The sequence below is a fragment of the Mauremys reevesii genome, linkage group 4 (genome assembly GCF_016161935.1).
Source record: "Mauremys reevesii isolate NIE-2019 linkage group 4, ASM1616193v1, whole genome shotgun sequence".
Taxonomy (NCBI): Eukaryota; Metazoa; Chordata; order Testudines; family Geoemydidae; genus Mauremys; species Mauremys reevesii.
The window spans coordinates 115,385,012-115,409,870 of record NC_052626.1 but is presented as its reverse complement, the minus strand read 5'-3'; the positions used below and the strand labels follow the sequence as shown (position 1 = coordinate 115,409,870).

Here is a 24,859-nt window from a genome sequence, read left to right as displayed (position 1 = left end):
ACGGCATTCTTAATCAGTCAGTGTTTGTAATCTTTGACTGCAAGGTGTGTGGGAGAGCAAAGGAAGTGGCCCACCAGAGAGCCGACCTTCTGTGCAGGGTGAGGCTTCCTGGGTCCTAAACAGCAGGTTCATTAACCTAAGGTCAAGGCTGACTTTCCAACAGTGGGAGCATGTCCATTTGCCTCCCATGTAACCTGAACCTGGCAGCGTCTGGGATGGTCCATACCTGAGTTGGGCAGGATGGTCTTATCATCCAGGAAGAGTTTGTAGCCATGACGATTCTCCAGCTGCGGCTTCATAATGAAGTTCACAAACTTCCTGTCATCCGGGGAGTTTGCGTAAGACACATACGCATCATACAGCTTCCCATCTGTGAAAAGTGCCCAGCAGGGCAAGGGAGAATGGTGATGGTAAAAGAGACACTTAACATTACAGTGTGGCAGATACAGAGCTCAGTTTTTCAGCACTGATAGCCAGTTTCCTATAAGCTTCCCAACTGGGGAAGGCATTGCTCTGACACCTCAGGCTGGAATCTCTTTGGGGCTGTTAACTTGCATATGAATTACTGTGTAACTAGATGGTGCTACTTCCAGGATTTTTAATGGCACTGAAAAACTCACCATGTAGGAAACCCAACATCACAGCCACATGGACCAGAATGCTCCAGGGGTGGACTTTAAAATGTCCCTGTCCCCCTGAGAGGAGCAAGGCAGGAATTGGAGCGGGACCTGAGCTTACACCCCAGTGTCCTGGTGACCTCATCCGAATTCTTTCCCCAAAGAGGTCTGTACTTGTTATTACCACTGGTTTGTGCTAGCAGACCGCATGTTTTTTTGGATGCTTTGAAGTGCACCAAGCAGATGGTGGGTGCAGCTGTAATACAAATCCCACAGCAACCCTGGCAATAGTCCCAAGTATCTGTCTTCATCAGTTCTCACCATCTCTATACTGATGTATTTTTTAATACGCAAAAATAGGAGATAAAATACACAGGCACATACTCCTAGTTTTCCCATATTTTAAAAAGACACCATAATTAGAGAGACAAGGTAGGTGAGGTAATATCTTTTATTAGACCATCTTCTGTTGGTGGAAGGTACAAGCTTGTACCTTCCACCAACAGAAGATGGTCTAATAAAAGACATCATTGCACCTACCTTGTCTGTCTCTCATATCCTGGGACCAAATATGACTATGGCAACCTTGCAAACAACCATCATTTGAGTTAATGTTGAAAGAATCCATCATATATTTTGAGCAAAAAATCCTTAAGAGTATTGCAGTCTTAAAGAAATAACAAAAAGTCACAAATAAAAAGTTAGCCAAGACAGTGGATAATACAGAATTAAGGTCACCCAAACAATCTTAACTCTGCCTCACCACACCAACAGCCAGAAACTTGGAGAACACTTTATCCATCCATTACTCAGGGACATCTCATTAATGACGGCAAACAAACAAAAAAAATCATACTGAGCTTTTGTGACAGACTGCAAAGGTTACCTGTGTTCTGATGGCACAATGGGGCAGAGTTAAGGATGTCTAGGTGACTTATGTATTTGCCAACTTTCCAATGTTTAGGTGTTTTTGTAGAGTGGAATTCCTAGGATTTCTAACCTGTGTAATAACTTCTGCTACGGAATCACTTACCAGCTTCACTTTGACAATAATCCTAAAGGCTTTGTCCTTAAGATGAGTTGCACTGATTTAATTTAAGGTGTTACTTAAACCAATTTAGTTCAGCTGGGGCAAAAGTTGAATGGGAACAGATTCAATCTAAACCACAACTGGACCCTACAATGGGGTATGAAGGCAGGAAGGGGGTAAATTGGCTATCAAAGGCCAAATCAGCCCAAATGGAGACACCTGGAGCAGGAAGCAGGCTTCCAGGGAAGGGTTTAAAAGGAAGAGGCTGGGCAGTTGGGGGAGCAGACAGAGAGAACAGATGTTAGGCTCTCACTGTGAGAGAGAAGGCTGGCTAAGGCCAGAGACTGGGGAAGATTGATATCTAGCACATCTCCTGGAACAGAGAAGAGGTTAATTTTATGTTGTGTCAGACTTGCTTTGGATTTTGAGTGCCCTGGAAGGGGTAGAACTGCAAGTAACCTAGCCAGAGGGCTAAATCTCTGCAATCCAGAAGGTGCTGGAGGGCTGGGCAGAGCAACGGAAGAGCAGCTGGGAAACTGAGGCAGCACTGCACAATGCTCAAAGGGGGCACTCAGGTAAGGATATGCTAGAACAGCCATTTCTAAACTGAAATAAGTATCTACAGAAGGGGTTGAACTGGTTTATCTAAACTGGTACAGATGTGTGTAGACAAGGCCTAACAATGAAAAGTGTCTTTCATAAGAGTTAAAGAAATAGTACAGGTTTTCAGAAGAATACAGAAACTCTATACAGTGAATGCCATTGTATCTTTTTAGGAACACAGAATCACTTACACAGCATCTTAAGTTCACACGTATCTTTTTAAAGAAATCACAGGGGATTCCAATCAGGTGTGTGCGCGCCGCATGCGCGGTCATCAGAAGCTTTTCCCTTCAGCAGCTCCCGTCGGGTCGAGTGGCCCTGCCAACCCAACCCCCCTTCAGTTCCTTCTTACCAGCTACTCCGACAGAGGGGAAGGAGGGTGGGTATTAGAATGGACGTGAACAACACATCTCGAAGAACAACAGTTACAAGAAGGTGAATACCCATCTTTTCTTCTTTGAGTGCTTGTTCATGTCAATTTCAAATCAGGTGACTCCCAAGCTCTCCCCGGGGGGTGGGGTCGGAGTTAAGAAATCACTGACTGGAGCACCACCTTGCCGAAAGCTGCGTGCTCTCCAGCATGCTGGCATAGTGGGTGGTAAACATGTGCACCAAAGACCAGGTTGCCGCTCTTCAGATCTCCTGGATGGGCACCTGGGCCAGAAAAGCGGCGGACGAGGCTTGAGTTTATGTCAAGTGGGCCGTAATAGCCAGGGCTGGGACCTTGGCGAGGTTGTAGCAGGTACGGATGCTGTCTGTAATCCAGGAAGAAATCTGTTGTGAGAAGACCGGAAGCCCCTTCATCCGGTCTGCCACTGCTACAAACAGTTGGTTTGAAAGGCTTTGTGCGCTCAGTGTAGAATGCTAGCACTCTCCGCATATCTAATGAGTGAAGACTTTGCTCCTGTGCAGTAGCACGTGGCTTGGGATAGAAGACTGGCAGAAACATGTCTTGGCCAATGTGGAATTGGGATACCACCTTGGGCAGGAAGGCCAGGTGCGGCCTGAGTTGTACTTTGCCCTTATGGAAGACTGTGTAGTGGGGGTTGGAGGTTAGACTAACACGGCTACCCCTCTGATACTTTTAACTCTGACACCCTCCTGGCTAATGTGATGGCAACCAGGAATGCCACCTTCCACGATAGATACAGAGGGGAGCATGTAGCCAGTGGTTCGAATGGAGGCCCCCATTAGCCTAGCAAGGACCAGATTGAGATCCCAAGCAGGTACCAGCAGTCAGGACTGTGGATATAGCCGTTCCATGTCTTTCAGAAAACGGTCCACCATAGGGTTGGCGAATACCGAGTGTCCCAACTCTCCTGGGTGGAACGGCGAGATGGCCATGAGGTGGACTCTTATGGATGATCCGGCCAAACCTTGCTGCTTCAGATGCAATTAGATACTCCAGGATGAACGATATAGAGGCCTGAAGTAGAGGTACACAACTGCGCTCACACCAGCACAAGAACCTTTTCCACTTAGCTTGATAAGTGGCCTTGATGGAAGGTTTCCTGCTACCAAGCAGCACCTCCCTCACCGATTCTGTGCATTGGAACGCCATTCGGTTTAACCATGAAGCTTCCAAGCCATGAGATGGAAGGACTGGAGGTCCAGGTGAAGGAGGCAGCCATGGTCCTGTGTGATCAGATCAGGGAGGAGCAGCAGTGCGATCAGGGTGTCCACATACAGTTCCAGAAGCGTAGTGTACCAATGTTGGCATGGCCACACAGGGGCCAGCAGAATTACCTCCGTCTTGTCTCTGCGAATCTTGAGAAGTACCTTGTGGATGAGTGGTATCGGCAGGAAGGCATACGTTAGATGGTCCCCCCAGGGTAGCATGAACGCGTCCCAGATAGAGCCTGGACTGTACTTTTGGAAAGAGCAAAATGTTGGACACTTCATGTTGCTTCTGGTGGTGAATAGGTCTACCCAGGGAAACCCACACCTTTGGAAGATGGAATGTATAACTCCAGCCGGATGGACCACTCGTGGTTGCGGAACAACCTGCTGAGGTGGTCTGCAAGCTCATTCCATATTCCAGGGAGATAGGACACCTCTAGGTGAATGGAGTGGGCTATACAAAAATCCCACAGCTGGACAGCCTCCCGACAGAGAGGGGAGGTGCAGGCTCCACCCTGCTCGTTTATGTAAAACATGGTGGTGGTGTCAGTCAGCACCACCACGCACTGACCCTGTATTCCGGTCTGGAAGGTCTGGCAGGCTAGTCTCACCACTCTGAGCTCCTTTATATTGATGTGGAGCGGGATCTCGGGCTGCGACCACCTGCCCTGAGTCTGCAGGTCTCCTAGCTGGGCCCCCCAACCCAGGACTGACGCATCCATTACCAAGGTCATGGATGATTGAGGGGCGCTGAATGGGACTTCTTCGCAGACCATGCGAGGGTCCAACCACCAGCATAGGGCATCTAAGACTTGCTCTGGCACCGTTATTGAGTCCAAATTGTCTCAACCTGGGTGATAAGCTGAGGCGAGTCATGCCAAGAGATTGAGGCATGTCCTCACGGTTGTGGTGGGGTATTGCCTGAGAGTCTGAATGATGCCTGTCAGCGCCTGAAATCTGGACTCTGGTAGTATGGCTCTTGCCTGAACCAAGTCCAGCACCACCCCAATGAATTCTATTTGTTGGGTTGGTGACAGCGTTGACTTGTCCATGTTGAGGAGGAGTCCTAGCCTTTGGCAGGTGTCTCTTACTAACCGGACCTGGGACTCCACCTGCTCCCTGGAGCACCCCCGCAGCAGGCAGTCGTTGAGGTAGGGATATGCCTGTACCTGCCTCTTGTGGAGAAAAGCCGTGACCACCAACATTCACTTGGTGAACACCCGAGGGACCGTCGATAAATCGAATGGGGGCACCATGAACTGATAGTGTATGCGGTCAATAACAAACCTCAGGAAACATCTGTGGGCCATCCAAATGGCTTTATGAAAGTACGCGTCTTTCATGTTGAGGGCGGCATACAGTCCCCCGGATCCAGGGAAGGGATCATCATGCTCAGGGAGACCATGCAGAACTTCAACTTTACCATGAACTGGTTGAGTCTTTGCAGGTCTAAGATGAGTCCGAGACCCTCCTTTCCCTTGGGGATTAGGAAATAGTGGGAGTAGAATTCCTTGCCCTGTAGCTCCTGAGGAACCTCCTCCACTGCCCCATGGTGAGGAGCGATTACACCTCCTGGAAAAGGAGTTTTTTGTTAGAAGGGTCCCTGAAGAGGGACAGGGAGAAGCAGAATTGGAGAGAATATCCCACTTCTACCATGTGAAGAACCCAGCAGTCTGATGTTATATGGTAGAAGTGGGATAGACTGTTCAGAAAGCAGGGGAAAGGATCTGGGATAGTGGCGGGTATGCTGTCCTCGGGCGTCCCTTCAAAACCCTTGTTTGGATCCTGACAATGGCTTGGCCTGAGGGCGGGTTAGAAGGTCTACGCCTATTGTTCTTGCCCCTACAGCAGTATGTAGCCTGCCTTGGGCAGGGCTGGTATTGCCTCTGTTGCTGCTGAAGTTGAGGCTTGAAAGGCTCTCTTTGGGTAGCAGGCGTGTGCATCCCCAGAGATTTCATCCTTGCCCTCGAGTCTTTTAGGCTGTGAAGCCTCAAGTCTGTCTGGTCTGAAAACAGCCCTGCCCCTCAAAGGGAAGGTCCTGCAGGGTCTGTTGAACTTTCGGGGGAAGCCTGGAAGCTTGGAGCCATGCAGTTCTCCTCATGACCACCCCAGAGGAGATGGTACATGACGTCGGGTCTGCTGAGTCAAGGGAGGCCTGTAGGGATGTCCTGGTCACTGCTTTCCCCTCCTCGACCAGAGCTGAGAACTCCGCTTTTGACTCCACAGGAAGCAACTCTTTGTACTTGGACATACAGTCCCAAGAGTTAAAGTAATACCTGCTCAGGATAGCCTACTCATTGGCTATCCTCAACTGTAGGCATATACTTTCCTACCAAAGAGGTCCATACATTTGGCCTCCTTAGCCTTGGGTGCTAGTGCCTGTTGCCCATGGCGCTCCTTCTCATTCACTGCCGAGACCACCAGGGAGTATGGGTGTGGGTGGGAGAATAAAAACTCATATTCCTAGGAGGGAACAAAGTACTTCCTCTCCACCCCCATGGCGGTAAGCGGAATGGAGTCTGGAGTCTGCCACAGGATATTATAATTGTTATGGATAGTTTTAATGACAGGCAATGCTACTCTGGAAGGACCCTCTGGGGTGAGACTGTCCACCATTGGCTCCTCTGACTCGACTTCCTGTGCCTGTAGGCCCATGTTATGGGAAATGTGGCTAAGCAGGTCCTGGTGCACCCTGTGGTCAATGGGCGGAGGACCTGAAGCTGACGCTCCTGCCACTGCCTCATCAGGTGATTATGATGAGGAAGCAAGTGGGCGTACAGGGTCCTCATGGCCCTCTACCTGCCCGGGTTGTTCCTGGGTTGCACTGGAGTTCTCCATTGGTCCGACCCAGTCAGATGTGGCCTGGGCTATGGGAGGTTCTGGAGCCGGTTCCGCCAACTCCTGTGTAGTATGAGAAGGCGGCCTGGAGAGGGTCACTTCTTTAACCCTAGGGGCAGGTCTATCCATCAGTGACCAGGAAGGGTGATGTCCCGACGCTACCAACCTACAAGCCCTCGAAGGGGTACCCTGGGCCTGATGGTAAGCCCAGGAGGTCCAGAAGGGCCATTGTGCAGCAGGCGGCCACTGCGGCTGCCAAGCCACTTGTACGTCTCTTTGACACTTACCGGATCTATGTCTACTGCACCTCGAGTAATATGAGTTGGCCTCTGAGTCCGAAGATCCCAAGGGCGACGACCACGGCAGTGTTTACGACCCCTGCGCTGGCAGTTGGTGCCGTAAAGAGGTGGTCGGGGATCGGTACCGCAATGATCGTGTTGAGGATCAGCATCAGCTGTCCCACAACTGAGGCCAGTGCCACGTGTCAGGTGCCAGGGAACAGCTGCTGTGCTCCAGTGCCACGTGCCGGAGCAGGCCCTGCAAGGGTGTCTGTGATTGGTGCCAGTGCAGCGACGGGAGAGCCTCATCATCGCAGGCTTGCCTCTAGACAGCACCCATCTAGGTGGTGCCAGAGGCTTCTCTCTAATGGGTGGGGGTTGAGGCGCAGTTATTTCGATGAGCTCCTTAGCAGCCTCAAGTGTCTGGGGTGGAGGAGGTGCTCCAACACCTCCACCAGGCACTGCTCCGCTGGAGAGTCACTAAGCGCCGGGCTCAACGGTGCTGTCTGCAGTGCCGGAGTTGATGGCACGAGCTCTTGCTGCTTGGGAGCCGAGTCCTTCCTCTGGGGCAGCAAAGCCCCCCGTGGTGGTCTCACAGTTGTGTGAGGAGAGCGCCCTCTGTCCGCCTTCTGATGGCGCTTGTGGGGCACTGGAGATGTGGATCAGTGCTGGGGGTCTGCTCCTTGCTGCAGTCCCGGAGATCTTCGGTGCCAAGAGTCTCTCTTGCCAGAGTCCTTCCTTGTCGATTCGCGGACTGACGCCAGGGCACTCCGCACCAAGCTCGGGCCCAGGCCTTGGCAGTCAGGTGCCGCTGGACAGAGTGCGGCTTCCATCAGTAACTGTTTAAAATGGAAGTCATGCTCCTTTCTAGTTCTAGACTTGAAAGCCTTACAAATCTTGCAGCGCTCAGACCAATGCACCTCCCCTAGACACCTCAGGCACGAGTCATGGGGATCGCTATTAGGCATAGGCTTTTGGCATACACTGCAAGACTTAAACCCCTGGGCTTGAGGCATACCCTGATGCCCAAGGTGGGGTGAGGGGTAGGAACGATCCCACTCACCAATTCTACACTAACCACAACAGCAATACACTAACTACTAAAACAAGACACCGGGTAGGATTAGGTACTAAGCTAAGGAAACACTTGCAAGCAAGCGCAACGCGGTTCCAACGCCACCACAGACGATAAGAAGGAACTGAAGGGAGGTCAGGTTGGCAGGGTCATATATTGAGCACCATGAGGGCACCACTCCAGGGGGCTCCATAGCCAACCCAACGGGAGCTGCTAAGGGAAAAAGTTTCCGACTGTGCACGCAGCACATGCACACCTGATTGGAATCAACATGAACAAGCACTCAAAGAATGTCATTTTTTAAACTCCCTGAGTGATTTGCCGCAAACTTTTTTGGAGAACTGAGCCTCCAAATGAGATGTGGTATGGGACGTTTCAAGTTGATTGGTTTGGCTTTGGTGGAGTGGACTGACAAATCAAGCTTTTAAGAGGAAGCTAGCTTCAACCTTAACAGCATAAGGAGTAGCCTCCCTTCACAACGTACTGAACCAAGAGGAGAGAGACTCTATTAGTGGAACAAGGAGTCCCAATCCAGACACATTAGGGATTATCTAAAAAAAGTCTGCTATATGGAGCACCCTGGGCAAGCTAGGAGGAGGCACCCTGGCCCTCGGGTGGGAGTCACTTTGTTGGCAGGTGGAGGCAGGAAGACCCCCTGGGTCCGGGGGAATTCTAGTTCACTTCTGCTTTCCAATCCCTTTCTCATGAAGCCTTTAGAGAAGCAGCAGCAGAAGCCTGGAATGTCTGGATCACTGAGTCTTTCCCCATTTCCCTCAAACCCAAAGTGCAAATCGCACTGAAAGCCAGATTCACAAAAGCCCTAAGGGTTACCATTGATCTCCAGCTCCCCGTAACGGTTCCTGTACCAGAGCAGCATATTCAAGCGGCACTTCACATAGATCACAGCCATGAGCAACAGCAGCCCCAGGATGAACAGGGCTGCCAGCACTGCACTCACATGTCCAGCAGCTTCTGCAATTAGAGGGAAGGGCATTTTCAGTACATTTAGCATTTGAACTAAAGGCATTTATACCTTGGAGAATGAGGAGTGTGGGGTAGGTTAGGGTCTGCTGAGGGAAGGACTGAGCAGAGGTTACTGGCCTCAAAGCTCTTAGCTAAAACCACGTGTGTTGTCAGATTACAGCCTAGTAAAACAGTTGCAGCGTCTGCCTGTGGATGCTGTCCTGCCTGTACAAGGGATGGACTCTGATCTAATGGGCTTTTTTCTAGCTCTAGCCACTAGCGTGAAGAATGGCTCAGCTGCATCAGCTTAAAGAAGGATCACATAGATCAGGTGCTGTAGGCTCTGTGATCTAAAGGGGCCCCCAAATACTGTGACAGCAACCTAGAAACAAAGGAGAGGGTTTCGGGTCCGGGATATTTGGTGCTTCCTGGCTACACTCAGCCATAGTGTCAGAGCTGAATTCTCCTTCTTCAGAATGGGACTAATGAATCCCTTCACTAGGGCATCTACGCATATTTTATATTTTTACACACACACACACACACACACACACACACACTGTTCAGTTGGGCTGAATCCAGAGATTCCCCATCATCCACTCCTTCTCATGGTTCTTTAAAACAAAGAAGTCTTGACCTAAGTGACTAGCCTCCTGGAGGCGGCCCCATCTCCAGCACTTCAGTTTATGGTGCCATATGATGGCACCATATTCTGTCAGCATTCTGAGAGAGAGCATCTTTACATAATAAACCCCTTTGTCCCCACTCCCTTATGCCAATAGTGTCTCATTGCTGGAGGGGTTTACTTTCAAAAGAGCAATAGCTGAGAAAATTTGGCAGTAAGTTCAGGACTTGCCTCAGCAGGTCACTGAAAGGGTTAACATGCACCGTGTCTACTTAGAATCATAGAATCTCAGGGTTGGAAGGGACCTCAGGAGGTCATCTAGTCCAACCCCCTGCTCAAAGCAGGACCAAACCCAACTAAATCATCCCAGCCAGGGCTTTGTCAAGCCTGACCTTAAAAACCTCTAAGGAAGGAGATTCCACCACCTCCCTAGGGAACCCAGTCCAGTGCTTCACCACCCTCCTAGTGAAAAAGTTTTTCCTAATATCCAACCTAAACCTCCCCCACTGCAACTTGAGACCATTACTCCTTGTTCTGTCATCAGGTACCACTGAGAACAGTCTAGATCCATCCTCTTTGGAACTCCCGTTCAGGCAGTTGAAAGCAGCTATCAAATCCCCCCTCATTCTTCTCTTCTGCAGACTAAACAATCCCAGTTCCCTCAGCCTCTCCTCATAAGTCATGTTCTTCATGCTCTGGTTATTTAATTACTGCCAAGACAACAGCCTCTTCACTGTACACCAGTGCTGCCCATGAACTAGTCAGCCTCAGCCCTGCAGCAATCCCAGGGCCATCCTTCCCTCTTAACAGGTATGGTGTGAGCTCAACACAACAGTGGGTTTATGAACTATGATTATGGCTGCAGTGTTGTCATAACAGTTTTTAAATAAAAAAAAAATCATGGAGCAGGCATAGTAAATTTAGTAGAAATCATGGGGCTTGTGACTTGGGTAAAAAATGCTGCAACAAAGGAGGAGGGTCTGGAGTGGGGGGAGCTGGAGAGTGAACCAGCCCCACACTGACCTTACAACAGCAGCTCATGTCCTTCAGGGCTGGGCCTGGCTCTGTGACAACCCCACCCCCCCCATATCAAGTTACAATGCCACTCTATCAGAAGTGATTGGATGCCCCCCAGCATGATGGAGGGGCAGCTGGGCCAAACCTGGGCAGTACTGTAACCCTATGTGCCAGGTTGAAATGTCCAGGATGTGGAGCAGGGCCCAGCCGCAGCAGCTACCGTTGCAGGGTGAGTTTATTAAAATCATGGCCAGAAAGAGAAGTCTGAGACAAACAGGAAAATCACAGTATCCAAGAGGTTCTTCCCACCGTGACAAATCTGGAGCCCTAACTATGATCTGTGTGTCTGAGGTCAAAATCTCTCTAGATTCCACTGGAATTTATTTTTATGGGGGGCATTTTTTACTCTGGACAGCCTGTGAGGCACTCAGCATATCCCACTCAGTCTGCAATATTAGAGCTAGTTACTGTGAAAGTATTAGTCAGGATATTCAAGCTACTCTCAACTCATCTCAGAAATACTTGTGAGATTCTCTTTCCACCTGGAGAGCCTCCATAGACTGGCCGAACCTTGTTGAAAGGCCTTATCCAGTAGACCACCACCACAAATGGAACAGTAACCCCTTCCCTGCACCATTATCAGCATGCTGTAAATGCCCAAAAAGCTACCTGATCTCTGTAGTGTGAAAGTGGCTGTGGTATTCTTAACCCAGCAGGCAAACACGCCGTAGTCCTCGTCGCTTGTCAGGTTCACCCCCAGAAGGCTGGACATGAACGTCTCTGTTCCGTTATCACTGATCCTGAGGGATGAAAGAGGCCAGCATCAGTGCAGTGCTACAGGGTACACTTTCAGGGAAATGGTTTCCTATTTAAACTAGGAGACAGAAGAGAACAAGGAGCTTCCAGTTAAGAGGTCATCTACATGTAATCTACAGGAACTTGGTTTTGTCATTCTGCTGTACTGTAGGGAACAATTCAGCCTGGAAAGGGAGAAGGACTGGTTAGAAGGATAGTGCTGTCTACCTCTAAGCTCTGATAGGATTCTGTGATCTACTTGAATGTCTTTACTTTAGAGTTAGCCTTTTGTTCCTTCACACAATAAATCATAAGCCAGGGTCCAGTTCAGCAGGAATCCACCTTGCACTTTGAGACCAAAGCCAAGATTTACAAAAATAGCATCCTAAAGTCAGGTTCCTAAATCTATAATTAGAATCTAACTTTCAGTGGCAGGAAAGCCTTCAAAAAGGTAGGAGTTGCTTTGCTGGACTCCCCATTGCCAACACAGGGGGTGGATAAATGTGCTCTCTCTCTCTCTCTCTCTCTCACACACACACACACACACACACACACACACACACACACACGAGTGATCACCTTACAATGACCTCCAACAAGGAAGAACTTCAGATGACTTGCCTCAGATGGGGTAAGTTGCTGGCCCTACTTTCCATTCATGCTTGGCCATCATCACACCCCTCCTAGCTGCACCTCCTGCTGGCAACAGGGATAATGTACTTGGCTGCAGTGTAGAAGTGGCCCAGGGTTCAACGTGCTGCTAGTCTTGCGTCTGTAGCTCTCTCAAACCAGTGCGCCCCTCTGGGGGCAGGGAACATGTCCTCAGGGCCGGCTCCAGGGTTTTTGCCGCCCCAAGCAGCAGAAAAAAAAAAAAAAAAATAAGCCACGATCACGATTTGCAGGAGCTCTGCCACCGCTGCTTCAGTCTTAGGCGGCAATTCGGCGGCAGGGTCTTTGCTCTGAGAGGGAGTGAGGGACCCGCCGCTGAATTGCCACCAAAGAGCCGGATGTGCCGCCCCTTCCCCGTGGCCACCCCAGGCACCTGCTTGCTGGGCTGGTGCCTGGAGCCGGCCCTGCATGCTCTGGTAGAAAAGAGTTCTTGCAAGTGAAACACCACAAAGCTCAGGCTAACTACTGTTAAGCAAGGAGACCTGTTGGGAGCTGCTGAAAGCGCTATGGCTTTTACAGTGGAGCAGCAAAAAGTTAGCTAGCAGATGTGCCTCTATAATTGAGGGGAAAATACACAGGGCCAGATTCTGCTCCCAATGACTCTACTATCCTACTCAATGGAGTTTTGCTTTACTCTGGTGGCACAGAGATCAGAATCTGAGCCAGAGCATGCAGCAGCCCTTGGACTCCTCATTTGTGCTGTAAAGAGTCTTGTGTTTAGTTCACTGAGCCGTAATATAAAATGGGCAGAAACATCAGCTGGCCTACATGCTTTGTGGGGCTTTTCCCACACTGTGCTTCGTTGTTTATCTGTGTCTCTGTGGAATTATGATTTTTAGAACATACCTTAGAGAAAGAGGATAAATAGGACAGTGTGCTTGTGCTTATATTCCAGAAACATGAGTTCAAATCCTGTGTCAGTCACAAATTAATAGATGTTGGGTGATCTTGGCCACTTCCCAATTGTACCCAACCTCCACCTAAAAATCTGACATCACTGGCATATTTCCTTAAGAGGCCCAGGATGGGAAGTGTGAGTCAGGACTGACGTGCCCTCAGATGTAGAGGGACGGCCAGGACTGGAATGGCAAGGGTGTTGCAGATCAAGACTGCACTGTCCACACCAGCATTTCCGCATCTCGCCAAGGAAGGGTAATTATGCTGACAGAAGAGTGCTCTCCCATTGGCATAGCACATCTTCACCAGATGCGCTGCAGCTGCGCCAATGTAGCGCTGTGCTGCAGACTTGCCCTCAGGTGCATTGTCGGAGCTGTGGACAAGACTAACGGGGTGTTCTTGGTCAGGACTCAAGTGCCCTGGCAGAGCTGTGTGTGCGCCTAGAAGAACAGAGGTGCTGCAGATGAGGTCTGAGGAGCCAGGGCTAGAAAGGGAGGTGATGTGGATCGGCATTTTGGCTGAGAGCATGTCTTGCTGGAGGTTTGAGCACTGGCACACTGGGGTCCAGGACTCGTGAAGTTGAGCTTATCAATAGGAAACATTGGGATTTGGGGGACTGCTCAGTGTAGACTCTGTTATTAATTGTGAGTCCAGAACTCCCACTGAACAGTGGCTCACTGGGTGCATGACAGCTATTTAAGCAATGATTGAAACAATTTGCCCTGCCTGTCAGTAGCCACCTCAGTGCCACTTTCTATTTATCAATAGGTCAGACTCCTTACCAGACTTTGTCCTTGCTGGCGTATGGGCTGCTCTCATCGCCTAGCCAGTGGCCATCTTTCATCCAGTACAGGACAGGGTTGCAGTGCTGCTGAGAGGGCAGCCGCACAGTGCAGTTCAGTGTTATCTGGCTTCCCAAGGCAGGCTCCAAAGTCTGGTTGCTTGATGGGACAAGGACTTCGGGAGGCACACTGCACAGATCTACATGGGAGAGGAAGGAAATGCTGGGAGAGAGACTCTTTAAAGGGACAGCATCCATTTAAAAATAAGTCTCAAATCTCTTCAGTAACACCTAATATTATAGTAGAGCAACATCTGTTTTTTCCTGACTTCCTTTGTGCCTCTGACAACACTCTCTAAAGTCAGTCACTTCTGCACCCCCAATGAAGAAATTGGTCACGTGGTTAGTAAAATGAGTAGCAGATCCACACTGCACATAATACAGACATGCAAAATGCCCCAACTGCCCAGCCATACAGTCAGTCTGTAACACACTGGCGTAGTGTGCGTTGCCCCCCAGACAACTGGTCCCCAATGACTAGAACAGCCTCCTACTTGCTAACAAAATTCCTCCTATAGCTCAAAGCATAGGGGCTTGTGTTGAAGGTTTCCCAACGGCCAACTAAGGTGTCTCGGCTGTGTGTGTGCACACGTGCAGTATGTTACACCTTTGTTAGTGAAAGGTGGTTAAAACGTGTCACTTCTGAAATGTCAATGATCCACACAGAGCAAGTGACTTTCACCCATGTTTGCCATTTCCCCTCCAGCTCTAAGGACTAGTACAGACCCATGGCAAAGAGCTACTCGCCCTCTAAAAGAGGCAATGTCTTGGGAGCTGAGCAGTGGGTGGGCAGCACTGTGCCCTATCGCCTCATGGCTGCTGCTTTTCCTATTGGAAGCGGCAGCCTCCTTTCCGTGCCTGACTCAACTCCCACTGCAGTCCAGAGTAACATTTCAACGGGACTTGAGGCTTTTGACCCTTCACAGCTGGTGCAAGAGCCTTTTCCTCTGCATTTTACGCCATCTGTAATGGCTTCCTTGTACCGCTCCACCTCATCAAATCTATGTCGCAAACCACTTTACTCTCCTGTTGCTGCTCATTCGCTATTTCATTCTGTCAAAGCACCGCTCGTGAGGCTCGCAGCCTTTGCTTCCCCCTCAAGTAAGTTGCCATACTAGTGTGTAGTCAGGTGACTGTGTATACTTGCTCTTTATCACCTCCATTTAGGGTGTATTTTGGTCCCTGCCACTGCCCTGGTTTCTTTTTAAATTCAGTGAACAGACGCTCAGAAGTGGGGGAGTAGGATTACATTACACTACAAATATTGTTTTAATATTTCCTGTCAAAGCAAAGCTACCTATACAAGGGCACCTATTCCTGCAATTTTCCCCCGCCCCTCCCACACACACACTCATGGAGTGTCAGAGACACAGAGTATGACACTTTGTGTGTGTGTCAAATGAGCCAGAAGTAGCATAAGCAGTCAAGCAGCCTTTTCTGAAGCACAGCAGTGTTACTCCCTGCATCAGCCAGCAGGAGGCATCAGTGTTTCAAACCAGGTCTTTAACCTTGGCTCTGCAGCTATAGTTGTGGATGACTTCCCCCAGCCCTACCTTCCATGGTCAGCCTGATGGTGACGGAGGCGTTTCTGTGGCTGTTCAGGTAGAGCGTGCAGGTGTAGTTCCCGGCATCGCCAGCCTGCAGGCACTGGAAGGTGAGATAAGCAGTCCCGTTGGCGTGCAGTGCAGGTGGCTCTGTGCGGAGAGGTTCAACGGGTTGCAGTCTTTGCTCCACAGGAGGTTAAAGTCTGAGCTGGACCAGAGGAGGTAGAGGCTCAGCTCATCCAGTGGACAGAACAAATGATTACCAGGCTCCTGCTGGCTCCACACATTGTGATCATAGAAGTGGTCGAGGTCCTGACAGGACAGATCCAAAGCTGGTGGGAATGACACAGGAATAAGTTAGAAATGAAATACACCAGGTTAAAATGTAACAGCTTGCACAGTTAGTAGCATGCTCCACACGCACTGTGGAGGCACGGCAGGCAGTCAATGTTCCCCACTACCAGGCATACTGCGGAGATGACAAATGTCTGCTGGGACAACTGAAAGAAACTAGCTATTTGTATTATAACTAGTTTGTATTATTATTTGTGTTGTATTATAGTAGTACCTAGAGGTCCCAAGCAAGACTGTGCTAGGTGCTGTACATACAGGAAGAGACAGACCCACTGCAGAGAGCACAGATTCCAAACAGATAAGCCAGACAATGGAAGGGTTATTATCCCCATTTTCCAGATGGGGAAACTGAGGTTCAGGCACTAAGTGACTTGCCCAAGTTCATTCAGGAAGCCTGTGGCAGAGCACGGAACAGAGACCACCTCTTCCGAGTTCCCAACCAGGGACTTAATTCCTCCCTGGAATAAGCACAGACTGGCTGACATCAGCACTGCAGATTTGTTCTCCACTCTCTTCACCTGGCAGGGGATCAGGCAGGTGTCATGAGAAGGAATCAAGGGCATGGCTGGCAGGTAAAGGCTCTGCAAGTAAAATTGCTAACAGGATGCTTCTAATCCTATACCTACTGACTTCTCAAAGACACAGGAGATTACACAATAGCTCTTAACCCAGTCTCTGGCATGGCCAGGCTTATTCTATGGAAGCTTTGATAGACCCATATCTTCTAGCTGACCTTCAAGCCCTCTACCTTGTCTCCCTCCATAGTAAAACCCCCACCACACTTCCAAAGCAGCACTAGCTGGGGCAGGTTTCTGAGGCAGGGCTGGGTACCTGCTGGTATGTAAACATGCTAGCTTTGCTTGCTGTGCAAACACTGTGGGGCCAGGATCTATCTAGCCCTAGAGCCTGCAGGGGAAAGTGTTGCTAGTCCCCCAAAGGGGCTGAGCACACACCCAGCCTGCCTAGAGGTGGAGGGAGAGCAAACTGAAGCAGAACAGGTTTTAAGTCATAGTGCTGCTGCTGCAGGGCAGGGCTGAGGACACTCTCTCCTCCTTTTACAGAACAGTCACATGGATTTCAGCCACACAGTCATTCAATTCAATGCAGGGTTTCTTTTCCCCCTGGGTTTCCTGCCCAGACCCCTCATTTAACCTAGGCCAACCTCAGCTTTCCAAGATTCTGGAGACTGATCAATCCTAGAAATCAGATGAGGGTGAGGAACAAATCCCACTGCCCTTGAGGCAAACACGGAGTCATCCCCTGTGATGTCTTCTCCAGGGCTCTGGCTAAGCCACTTTTAATAACTCAAACAATGAGGCTTTCACCACGCCCCCTCCTAGGAGGCTGCACCAGGCTCAAACGGATCTCAGTGGAAGGACATCCTGGCTGCCCTTCAGCTGAAACTCTCCTTTGCTCAGTTCCAGCTCATCACTCTTACTTCTACACCCCTCCCTCCCAGACCACCCAAAACCGTTTCACTTCCTCCTAAGCCTTTATACCATTCCGATCCTAATAGAGTGCCCCCTCTCCAGCCAGCAAGAGTTCTCTCTGGAATCCAACCAAATCTCTCTAGTTCTCCATCTTCTTACATAAATTGGTTCTTTCAGCCCTTTAAGTATTTTAATCATAGCCACCCCACCCCACCCCCCTTAATGAAACTGTGGGGCATCCCTGTGTTCGCTCTGATTACAATAGATGGGAGAACTATCAGCTCACTGCATTTGTGGGTAACAGCTGCATATTCAGGTTCTCTCTCTCCCTCATCCTTGCCCAAAATGTGTGAGACGAATGGGCTGTACAGCTAATCAGCTCCGGCTCTCCACATCCCATCAGCAGTGCTGGAGAAGGAGATGAGGCTGGAGGCTTCCCTATTCCGCTGACCTAAGCAAGCTCTAACTCCACCTCATAGCTTGGGACAAGCCCCCTGCTGCCCTGACCTTTCACCAGCCAGTCCTATGCTGCTGACTCCTACACACAGTATCATCTCTGCTTGCAAGAGAGAAGGAAGTGTGGTGTTAAACCCAGATGCTGCAAACCCTCCTCCCTGCAGGTGATGCTATACATACCCAGACAGTTCAGCACAGGTGTTTCCTCCTGCATCTCTTATGCAACCCCCACCTCAAAGGATAGGCCACCAGGTGCGAAGACAAGAAGAGGACAGGGGTGCTGAGAGCCACTGAACCACACTAAATCCTGTAGATCAGGGGTTCTCAAACTAGAGGTTGGGACCCCTCAGGGGGTGGTAAGGTTACTACATGGGGGGTTGCGAGCTGTCAGCCTCCACCCCAAACCCTGCTTTGCCTCCAGCATTTATAATAGTGTTAAATATATTTAAAGTGTTTTTAATTTATAAGGGGAGGGGGTCACACTCAGAGGCTTGCTATGTGAAAGGGGTCACCAGTACAAAAGTTTGAGAACCACTGCTGTATGATGGAAACCACTTCAAGCCAGGAGGTGGGGCAGCACCCTCACCCCCCCACACAGAGGGAGAACTGCTAGGGATGCACACCCCTCCTTTAGCACACTAAATCTCACCCTCCTTTCCTTTTCAATAAATTAGCAGGTGGATGACAATATCCAACTGGAATTGTCCTGGTTTAAAATGTGGCTACAGGACAAAGCACTGTTACTTCACAAGCTAATAATGGTGCCCAGCAGAGAATCATAATTATCCATATTATCTTCCCACCCTCGTAATCTCGGATCACTAATCCTAACACAAAATGCTTCAGTGTTAAACTACATGCAGGCTGTGTCTACCCTTAAAATGCTATAGCTGCTGGAGCGCTTCAGTGAAGTCACTCACTGAAGTCTCCCATCACTGTAGTTAATCTACCTCCCTGAGAGGCTGTAGCTAGGTCTATGGAAGAATTAGCGCTGCTCTCATCGGGGGTTAGGTCGGCTTAACTACATTGCTCAAGAAGGTGGATTTTCCACACTTCTGGACAACATAGCTGGGTTGACTTAACTTTTTAGTGTCGAGCTGACCCGAGTTCCTTCTAATGGCTAGATCAGCCTTAAAGTAAAGTGGTTGACAGCTGCCCTGTTGGCGCTTCCTGCGTCACAAAGGACAGCACTTTCCAGCCAGACAATTGCCTCCAGCACGGACCTTTGACTTGCCATTTGTAATTGAAGTCGTTAATTAAACGGTGTGCCGTTTATTTATAGTAACAAGTGCACACCTGGTGACCGACCTTTCATACTGTTGAGCAAAGCAAAGTGGGTGCAGCTTTCCCTTCAAGCAAAGAGACTGTGTGGGTGGGTGTGCGCATCCGCATGCTAACTTACAGCCAGGCTTAAGAGGAAAGAGGTGTGAGAGTGGACATGCAAAGGAGTACAGCCACGCAAACAGCAAAGAGAAGTGTGTTCCAGAAACCACTGAAACAGATCTTTAGATGGTGAAAATCAACCCAGCTCCATTAAGTCAGCGAGCTGATCCTCGTGTGTGAGTGAAGGGGGAAGTTACACTATGCTAAAGACGGGCAAGAGAGGCTTCTTATTGGATCAACAAATTAGTCTACATATGCACAGTTTCAGGCCCAAATGGTCTGCAAAGTGTGAACAGTTTCTACGAAACCAGTCTAGGCAAGGTGATCTGCACTGATATACCTGAAGAACCTTCTTAATGCAAAAGCTTGTAGATTACAGTGTAATACTGGAGCAACAAATAAACTGTGTTGACATTGTCAATGATTTTCCCAGGGCCAATACCACCATAAACACATCATGCATACCAGGGAGGGCCAGAGAGATAATCCTTATCTCAGTTTTCCTCCAATGGGCCCCATTCCTTGACACACTTGATGCAAACTGCTTTTGAAGTTACAGCTTGGGCTGTGATAGCTCCTAGATAGTGTAGATTTCCCAGGACTGAACTGTGTCTGGGCCAACAAACTTCTCAACAAACCTGCTTGAAGCTGAACCCTTCCCTGAAGAAACAGTTTCCCTTTCTTATGAGATGGGAAGTGAATGGATCTGTTGTTTACAGAGGTCACGGTTGGGGGCCTCAGGCTTTCAGCTGGCTGGAACAGCAGCTACAGCTCCCTCTGCAGGGCCAGGGGCGGCTCCAGGCCCCAGCACGCCAAGCGCGTGCTTGGGGCGGCAAGCCGCAGGGGGGGGAGCGCTCTGCCTACGCCGTGAGGGCAGCAGGCAGGCTGCCTCCGGCAGCTTGCCTGCGGACGGTCCCCTGGTCCCGCGGCTTCGGTGGACCTCCTGCAGGCATGCCTGCGGAGGGTCCGCTGGTCCCGCAGCTTCAGAGGACCTCCCACAGGCGTCTGCCAAAGCCGCGGGACCAGCGGACCCTCCGCAGGCAAACCGCCGGAGGCAGCCTGCCTGCCGTGCTTGGGGCGGCAAAATCCTTAGAGCCGCCCCTGTGCAGGGCTCTCCAAAGGGGACCAGATTATGGGTCCAGATACACCCAAGAGACACTTATAATAGGTGCAGCTTTATCAACCAAAAAGTAAATTCCAAAGAAATAAGTTAAACACATTCACCTTTCACCTGTTCATAGACAGGACAGAGCCACATGCCCCTGGAACAAATCTCTTCACAAATCCACAGTGATTGGGTGAGGGGGCTTTGAGATAGCAAGAAGCCAGGAGGGAAAGTGCTGAAACAGGAACTTAATTGGCTGTAACTCAGGAGGGGGCATGGAAGGGGCATGTATTGGGGGGGGGGGTATTGCTGATGCAGGGTAAATCCAAGGTTCAAAACTCTTTTTCTAAACAGCTGTGGAAGTTCAGCCTCAATCCAGTCGTGTCTGGTAGAGGAGTTGATGACTAACACTGTTTTGTTCCATTGGGTCAGAATGAGGAAGTCTATGAAAGTTACAGCCTCTTCTGAGAGCTCAGACTCTTCCTAAAAATCAGACTTGGTGGAGGAGGGTCCTTCTGTCCCTCCAGGCCCCATCCCTCTGAGTCACTACCTGGCCCTCTTGCTCCTATCTCACAGTGAGCATGACATATGGCTGGCACAAAGTCCAAGCGGAAGGATGTTTAGGAGGAGGAGACCAATCCCTGCCTTGTGAATCTCTCTCTTTATAATACCTACCAACCACCACCCTGCCATGTGTGGGAGGCCAGAGCTGACAGGTTAAAGAGTGCTGAGCTGCTAGACTTGGGTAACTTACTCCAACCTTCAGCAGATGCTGCTCCTTCGTAAACCAGGCAGAACCCTTCCCTCTGCCCCCTCCATCCCAATCAGAAATGCTCACAGCTCAGTTTTGCTGGAGACCAAAAATGTCAAGCTAGTAGCAGCCTTGGCTTTCTGGAGATGCCCCTCTTGTCATACAAGAAGTGGGACAGATGCAACATGTGATCCTGAGCTAACAAAGGCACGGAGTGCCCCCCCCGCCACAGTCTTCAATAGGGAACAAGCAGGGCACTAGGCAAGAGTTTAGGACAGTCAGATCAGCTCATGTAGTAGGAAGCTAAAGAAGTAAAGTCCAAGGTGCAGATGGCGACAGCTGGATTTTTCTGGAGCGAGAACACATGCATTGGTGTTATATATTTTTATAACATAGCAATCTGCTGCTAGGCAGGCAGCAAGGCCCTTATCTCCTGAATCTGGGGTGAGAAGGTAGTCCCAAGCGAATCACTTATCTACTGCTGACTCTGGCCAACTCCCAGGGTCTCCAAAAGCTGCATAAGCCAGACGAGGGGGTGTCTCAGTGTGTTCCACAGAATTATAGCTCAGCCTCTGCTTTCCTCTCAGTAGTTTCAAGGGCCAGAGTTCTTGGGAAATCAGTGGTGCAGCACCAATTTTATTGAGCTATGCTATAGTTCCATACTCTGTTTAGATGAGTTAAATCCATTATTGCATGTTACAATTAAGGTGGCACTGCTGACGTTTGGAAAGATAGTGCCATTTACTACTATGGTGAGCTGCCACTTCAGAGAGGCAGGAAGCAGGGAGAAAGGCAGTTGACAGGGACAGTGCAAGGGGATGGTGGGGGAAGGCATCCAGGAAGTCACACAGGAGGGGAGCCAGGGTGTTAAGAAGCAGGGGATTGATGGGAAGCCTGTGGGTCAGGGGACTAATGGAAGCTTGCAGTATCATCCAGTGGGGAATCACAGACTGAGAGCCCACAAGATCAAGCAGTGGGGAATACAAGCAGAAAGGAGCCCATGGGATCAAAAGGCAGGGAGTGGGTAAGGAGGGGAAACCCCCCCACCCCCAAGGTCAAACAATAGAGATTGGTGCTAGAGCAGAGCTCACACGGGTATAAGAACAGCAACAGAAGAACCTGTGGTTTTTCACAGCAGGGATGGAAGAGAGGCCACACGGCCAAACAGGTTAAAGGGAAGCAGCAGGGACCAGTGGGGCTGGGGAACCCAGGGGAAGGGGGAGAGCCTGTGGATCCAACAGTCCCTGTTTCCTTTTCGAAAGGAGCAGAGTCTGCCTTTATCACCAAGCACCACACACGACGACCCCCAGCCCCGAGCTCCCACTTTGCTCCACGTCACCTCTATTTGATCCTCACCTGGTGGGGCTGTAGTCCTTTCCTGCTCACTCCCTGCCGCAGCCTTGGGCAGGCAGAGGGCTGCCAGCACAGCTGTTACAGACAGAACAGAGGCCAGTCTCCCCTCCACCTTGGCTCACTCTCATGCAGCGCTCTGCAAAGAAGATAAGCACAGGGGGAAAGGATTACCTTTTGGAGCAACCCTCTTCCAGCTACAGGCAGAGGTCTCCAGCCCCAGAACCAGGGGCATTGCACATGCTGCGCACTCCCTGATCCCAGCCACCTTGCTCATGTGACCAGCCAATAGGCTGGCCCTGCCAGTTAAGTCATTTTTTTCATTGTTCAACCCATGCCCTTCATTTTGTGCTTGAAGGGCTCGTTCCACTCTCCCCCCCAATCACAAGCCTCCAGGCTTCCACTAGGGACAGCCAGTCCCCTCCCACCTGCTACTATTGCTCCTCCTACCTTTCCACCTGAACAGTATGGGGAAAAGCAAACCTGCACACACTGACTAAAACAAAACCCAACCTGTTGGCAGAAAAATAGACGACTAGGAATTTGCTGCGTGCAAAGCTGGGAGGCAGGTTGCACAAGAATTCTCTCCAAGGGCTCCGGCACTGTGGGAATATAGCTGCTTTATGGAGCTCTGCCAATTACCCAGACTCACATGATACTCCAGCACTCACTAACATCAAGCTGCCACCACTGGGGAAGAAGAAAAAATACCCCAAGGAGCCCTGCTGTTTTCCAATGCAGAAGCAGTAAATGGAGATACTGAGACAAGACTAAACCTGTATGCAGCACGTGATGTGATCGGTAACATTATCTCCTAAGCCCAGTGCTGCAGCTAGAGAGTTGGCCATTCACATAAGCTTCCTTTCTCCTTTTCATATTCCACATGCTAAACTATATATTCAGTGAGTCACTGCATCATTTGCACATACACACAGGGCCAAAACTTGCGATTAGTCTGATTCTGAGAGCGGCACTGAGTATCTACAGTTCCACTGAAGTCATTGGGACTTACCAGTGCTTTTAGCTCCAGGTCCCAACTGTTTATAGCTTGGCTTGTAGATCACAACAGCACAGGTTCAAATGCAGTGCAGCCCAATCATTTCATGTATAATTAAGGCCTATTACAGAAATATTCTGGGAAAGGACTGAACTGGAACAATACAAGATCTTTATTAGTAGATATCTTTACGTAGTGCCTGATCCATCATAGCTTTTATTACACTAATATCTTAAATTTATATATTTTCCCCTCAATGATTTAAAAGCATTTTACAATTTTTAAACTGACAGTTTGTATATCTATATTGATCACTCACCCAGCAGTGAAATGCAGCCACCTCTGAGTTGAACCACAATAGCTGATAAACAGCACACAGTAGACCATAGTTATTAAAAGTGTTATTAACATTCCCCAAGGTAATGAAGGCAACTCTTGAGGCTGGAAGCATGCAACCTTTCAGTCAGGGATGAGCTTAAGTGATACCAGTGGCACCATTTGCCTAAACTCTGCTCACAATCTCAGCTCTGCCCATTCATCACATCAAAATGAAACTTCACTCACAGCTGATTGAGAGATCTTCATTAAAGGCCCAAATCTGCTCCCATTGAAGCCAATGGTAAAACTCACAATGACCTTAATTGGTGCAGGACTGTGCATTAAATGATCATCCATCTTTCTTGCAAGATTTGACAAGCAGTGAAATAGTTAACAATGCTGGCATATTAAATAGCCTTTTTAGACTTCAGAATCAACTGAGATCACACTTCTCAGTCTTATCACTTCAGGCTCTCTGCAGACTCAGGGCTTGTCTACACTGGCACTTTACAGTGCTGCAACTTTCTCACTCAGGGGTGTGAAAAAACACCCCCCTGAGCACAGCAAGTTTCAGCACTGTAAAGCGCCAGTGTAGACAGTGCACCAGCTCTGGGAGCAGTCGCTAAGCCCCTCGTGGAGGTGTTTTTAGCGCTTTAACTCTGCCAGTGAAGACGTGCTCTCAGGCAGACACTACTGGGTCGGTTACAAATAGGTCACATTTTTAAGGTTATCTTTGCAACCAGGGCCGGCTCTGGCTTTTTTGCCGCCCCAAGCAAAAAAAAAAAGAGGGAGGAGAGGGGCCGCCGGAGCGGCAAAGCAGGGGAAAAAACCAAAACCACAGCAGGGACAGAGCGGCAAAGTTGGGTGGGGTCGGGGGAGAAACTGAAGCACAGCCGGAGCGGCAAAGCGGGGGAAAAAAACCCAAAAACATAAAACCACAGTGTGGCTGGAGCGGTAAATGGGTGGAGGGGGGGAGGACCGGGCGCTGGAGCGGCAAAGCAGGGAAGAAAAAAAAAAACCTGCAGCACAGCCAGAGTGGTAGAGCAGGGTGGGGGAAAAACAAAAAAAACTGCACGGCTGGAGCGGCAAAGCAAGTGAAAAAAAAAACCACCTGTGGCGCGGCTGGAGCGGCAAAGCGGGGGTGGGGGAACAGCACGACCGGCAAAGCAGGGGAGAACAAAACAAAAAAGCCCTACAGGGCGGCCGGAGCCAGGGGACTCTCTGTGCTGCAGAGTGCACACCCGGTCTAATGACGGGGAGGGGAGGGAGCGAGGGGGGAGAGAGAGAGAAGGGGGGCAGCCAG

At 49.8% G+C, this 24,859-nt stretch overlaps 1 protein-coding gene across 7 annotated transcripts in view; it reads right to left on the bottom strand.

The window, feature by feature from the left end:
- SIGIRR (single Ig and TIR domain containing) overlaps positions 1 to 24,859 on the bottom strand; it is a 44,070-nt gene that overhangs the window by 11,932 nt on the left and 7,279 nt on the right. For 3 of the 7 annotated variants that reach the window (XM_039535691.1, XM_039535688.1, XM_039535693.1), the window contains exons 2-8: positions 23,254 to 23,391; positions 22,248 to 22,380; positions 15,422 to 15,744; positions 13,810 to 14,008; positions 11,336 to 11,466; positions 8,893 to 9,033; positions 227 to 370 (exon numbers count right to left, since the gene is read on the bottom strand). In XM_039535691.1, coding sequence (XP_039391625.1) covers positions 227 to 370; positions 8,893 to 9,033; positions 11,336 to 11,466; positions 13,810 to 14,008; positions 15,422 to 15,428 — 622 coding nt within the window. In that variant the 5' untranslated portion in view covers positions 15,429 to 15,744; positions 22,248 to 22,380; positions 23,254 to 23,391. Of the gene's footprint in view, positions 1 to 226; positions 371 to 8,892; positions 9,034 to 11,335; positions 11,467 to 12,082; positions 12,239 to 13,809; positions 14,009 to 15,421; positions 15,745 to 22,247; positions 22,381 to 23,253; positions 23,392 to 23,557; positions 23,652 to 24,859 lie in introns of those variants that run through there. The other 4 variants (XM_039535692.1, XM_039535694.1, XM_039535690.1 and 1 more) reach the window with 4 other exon arrangements.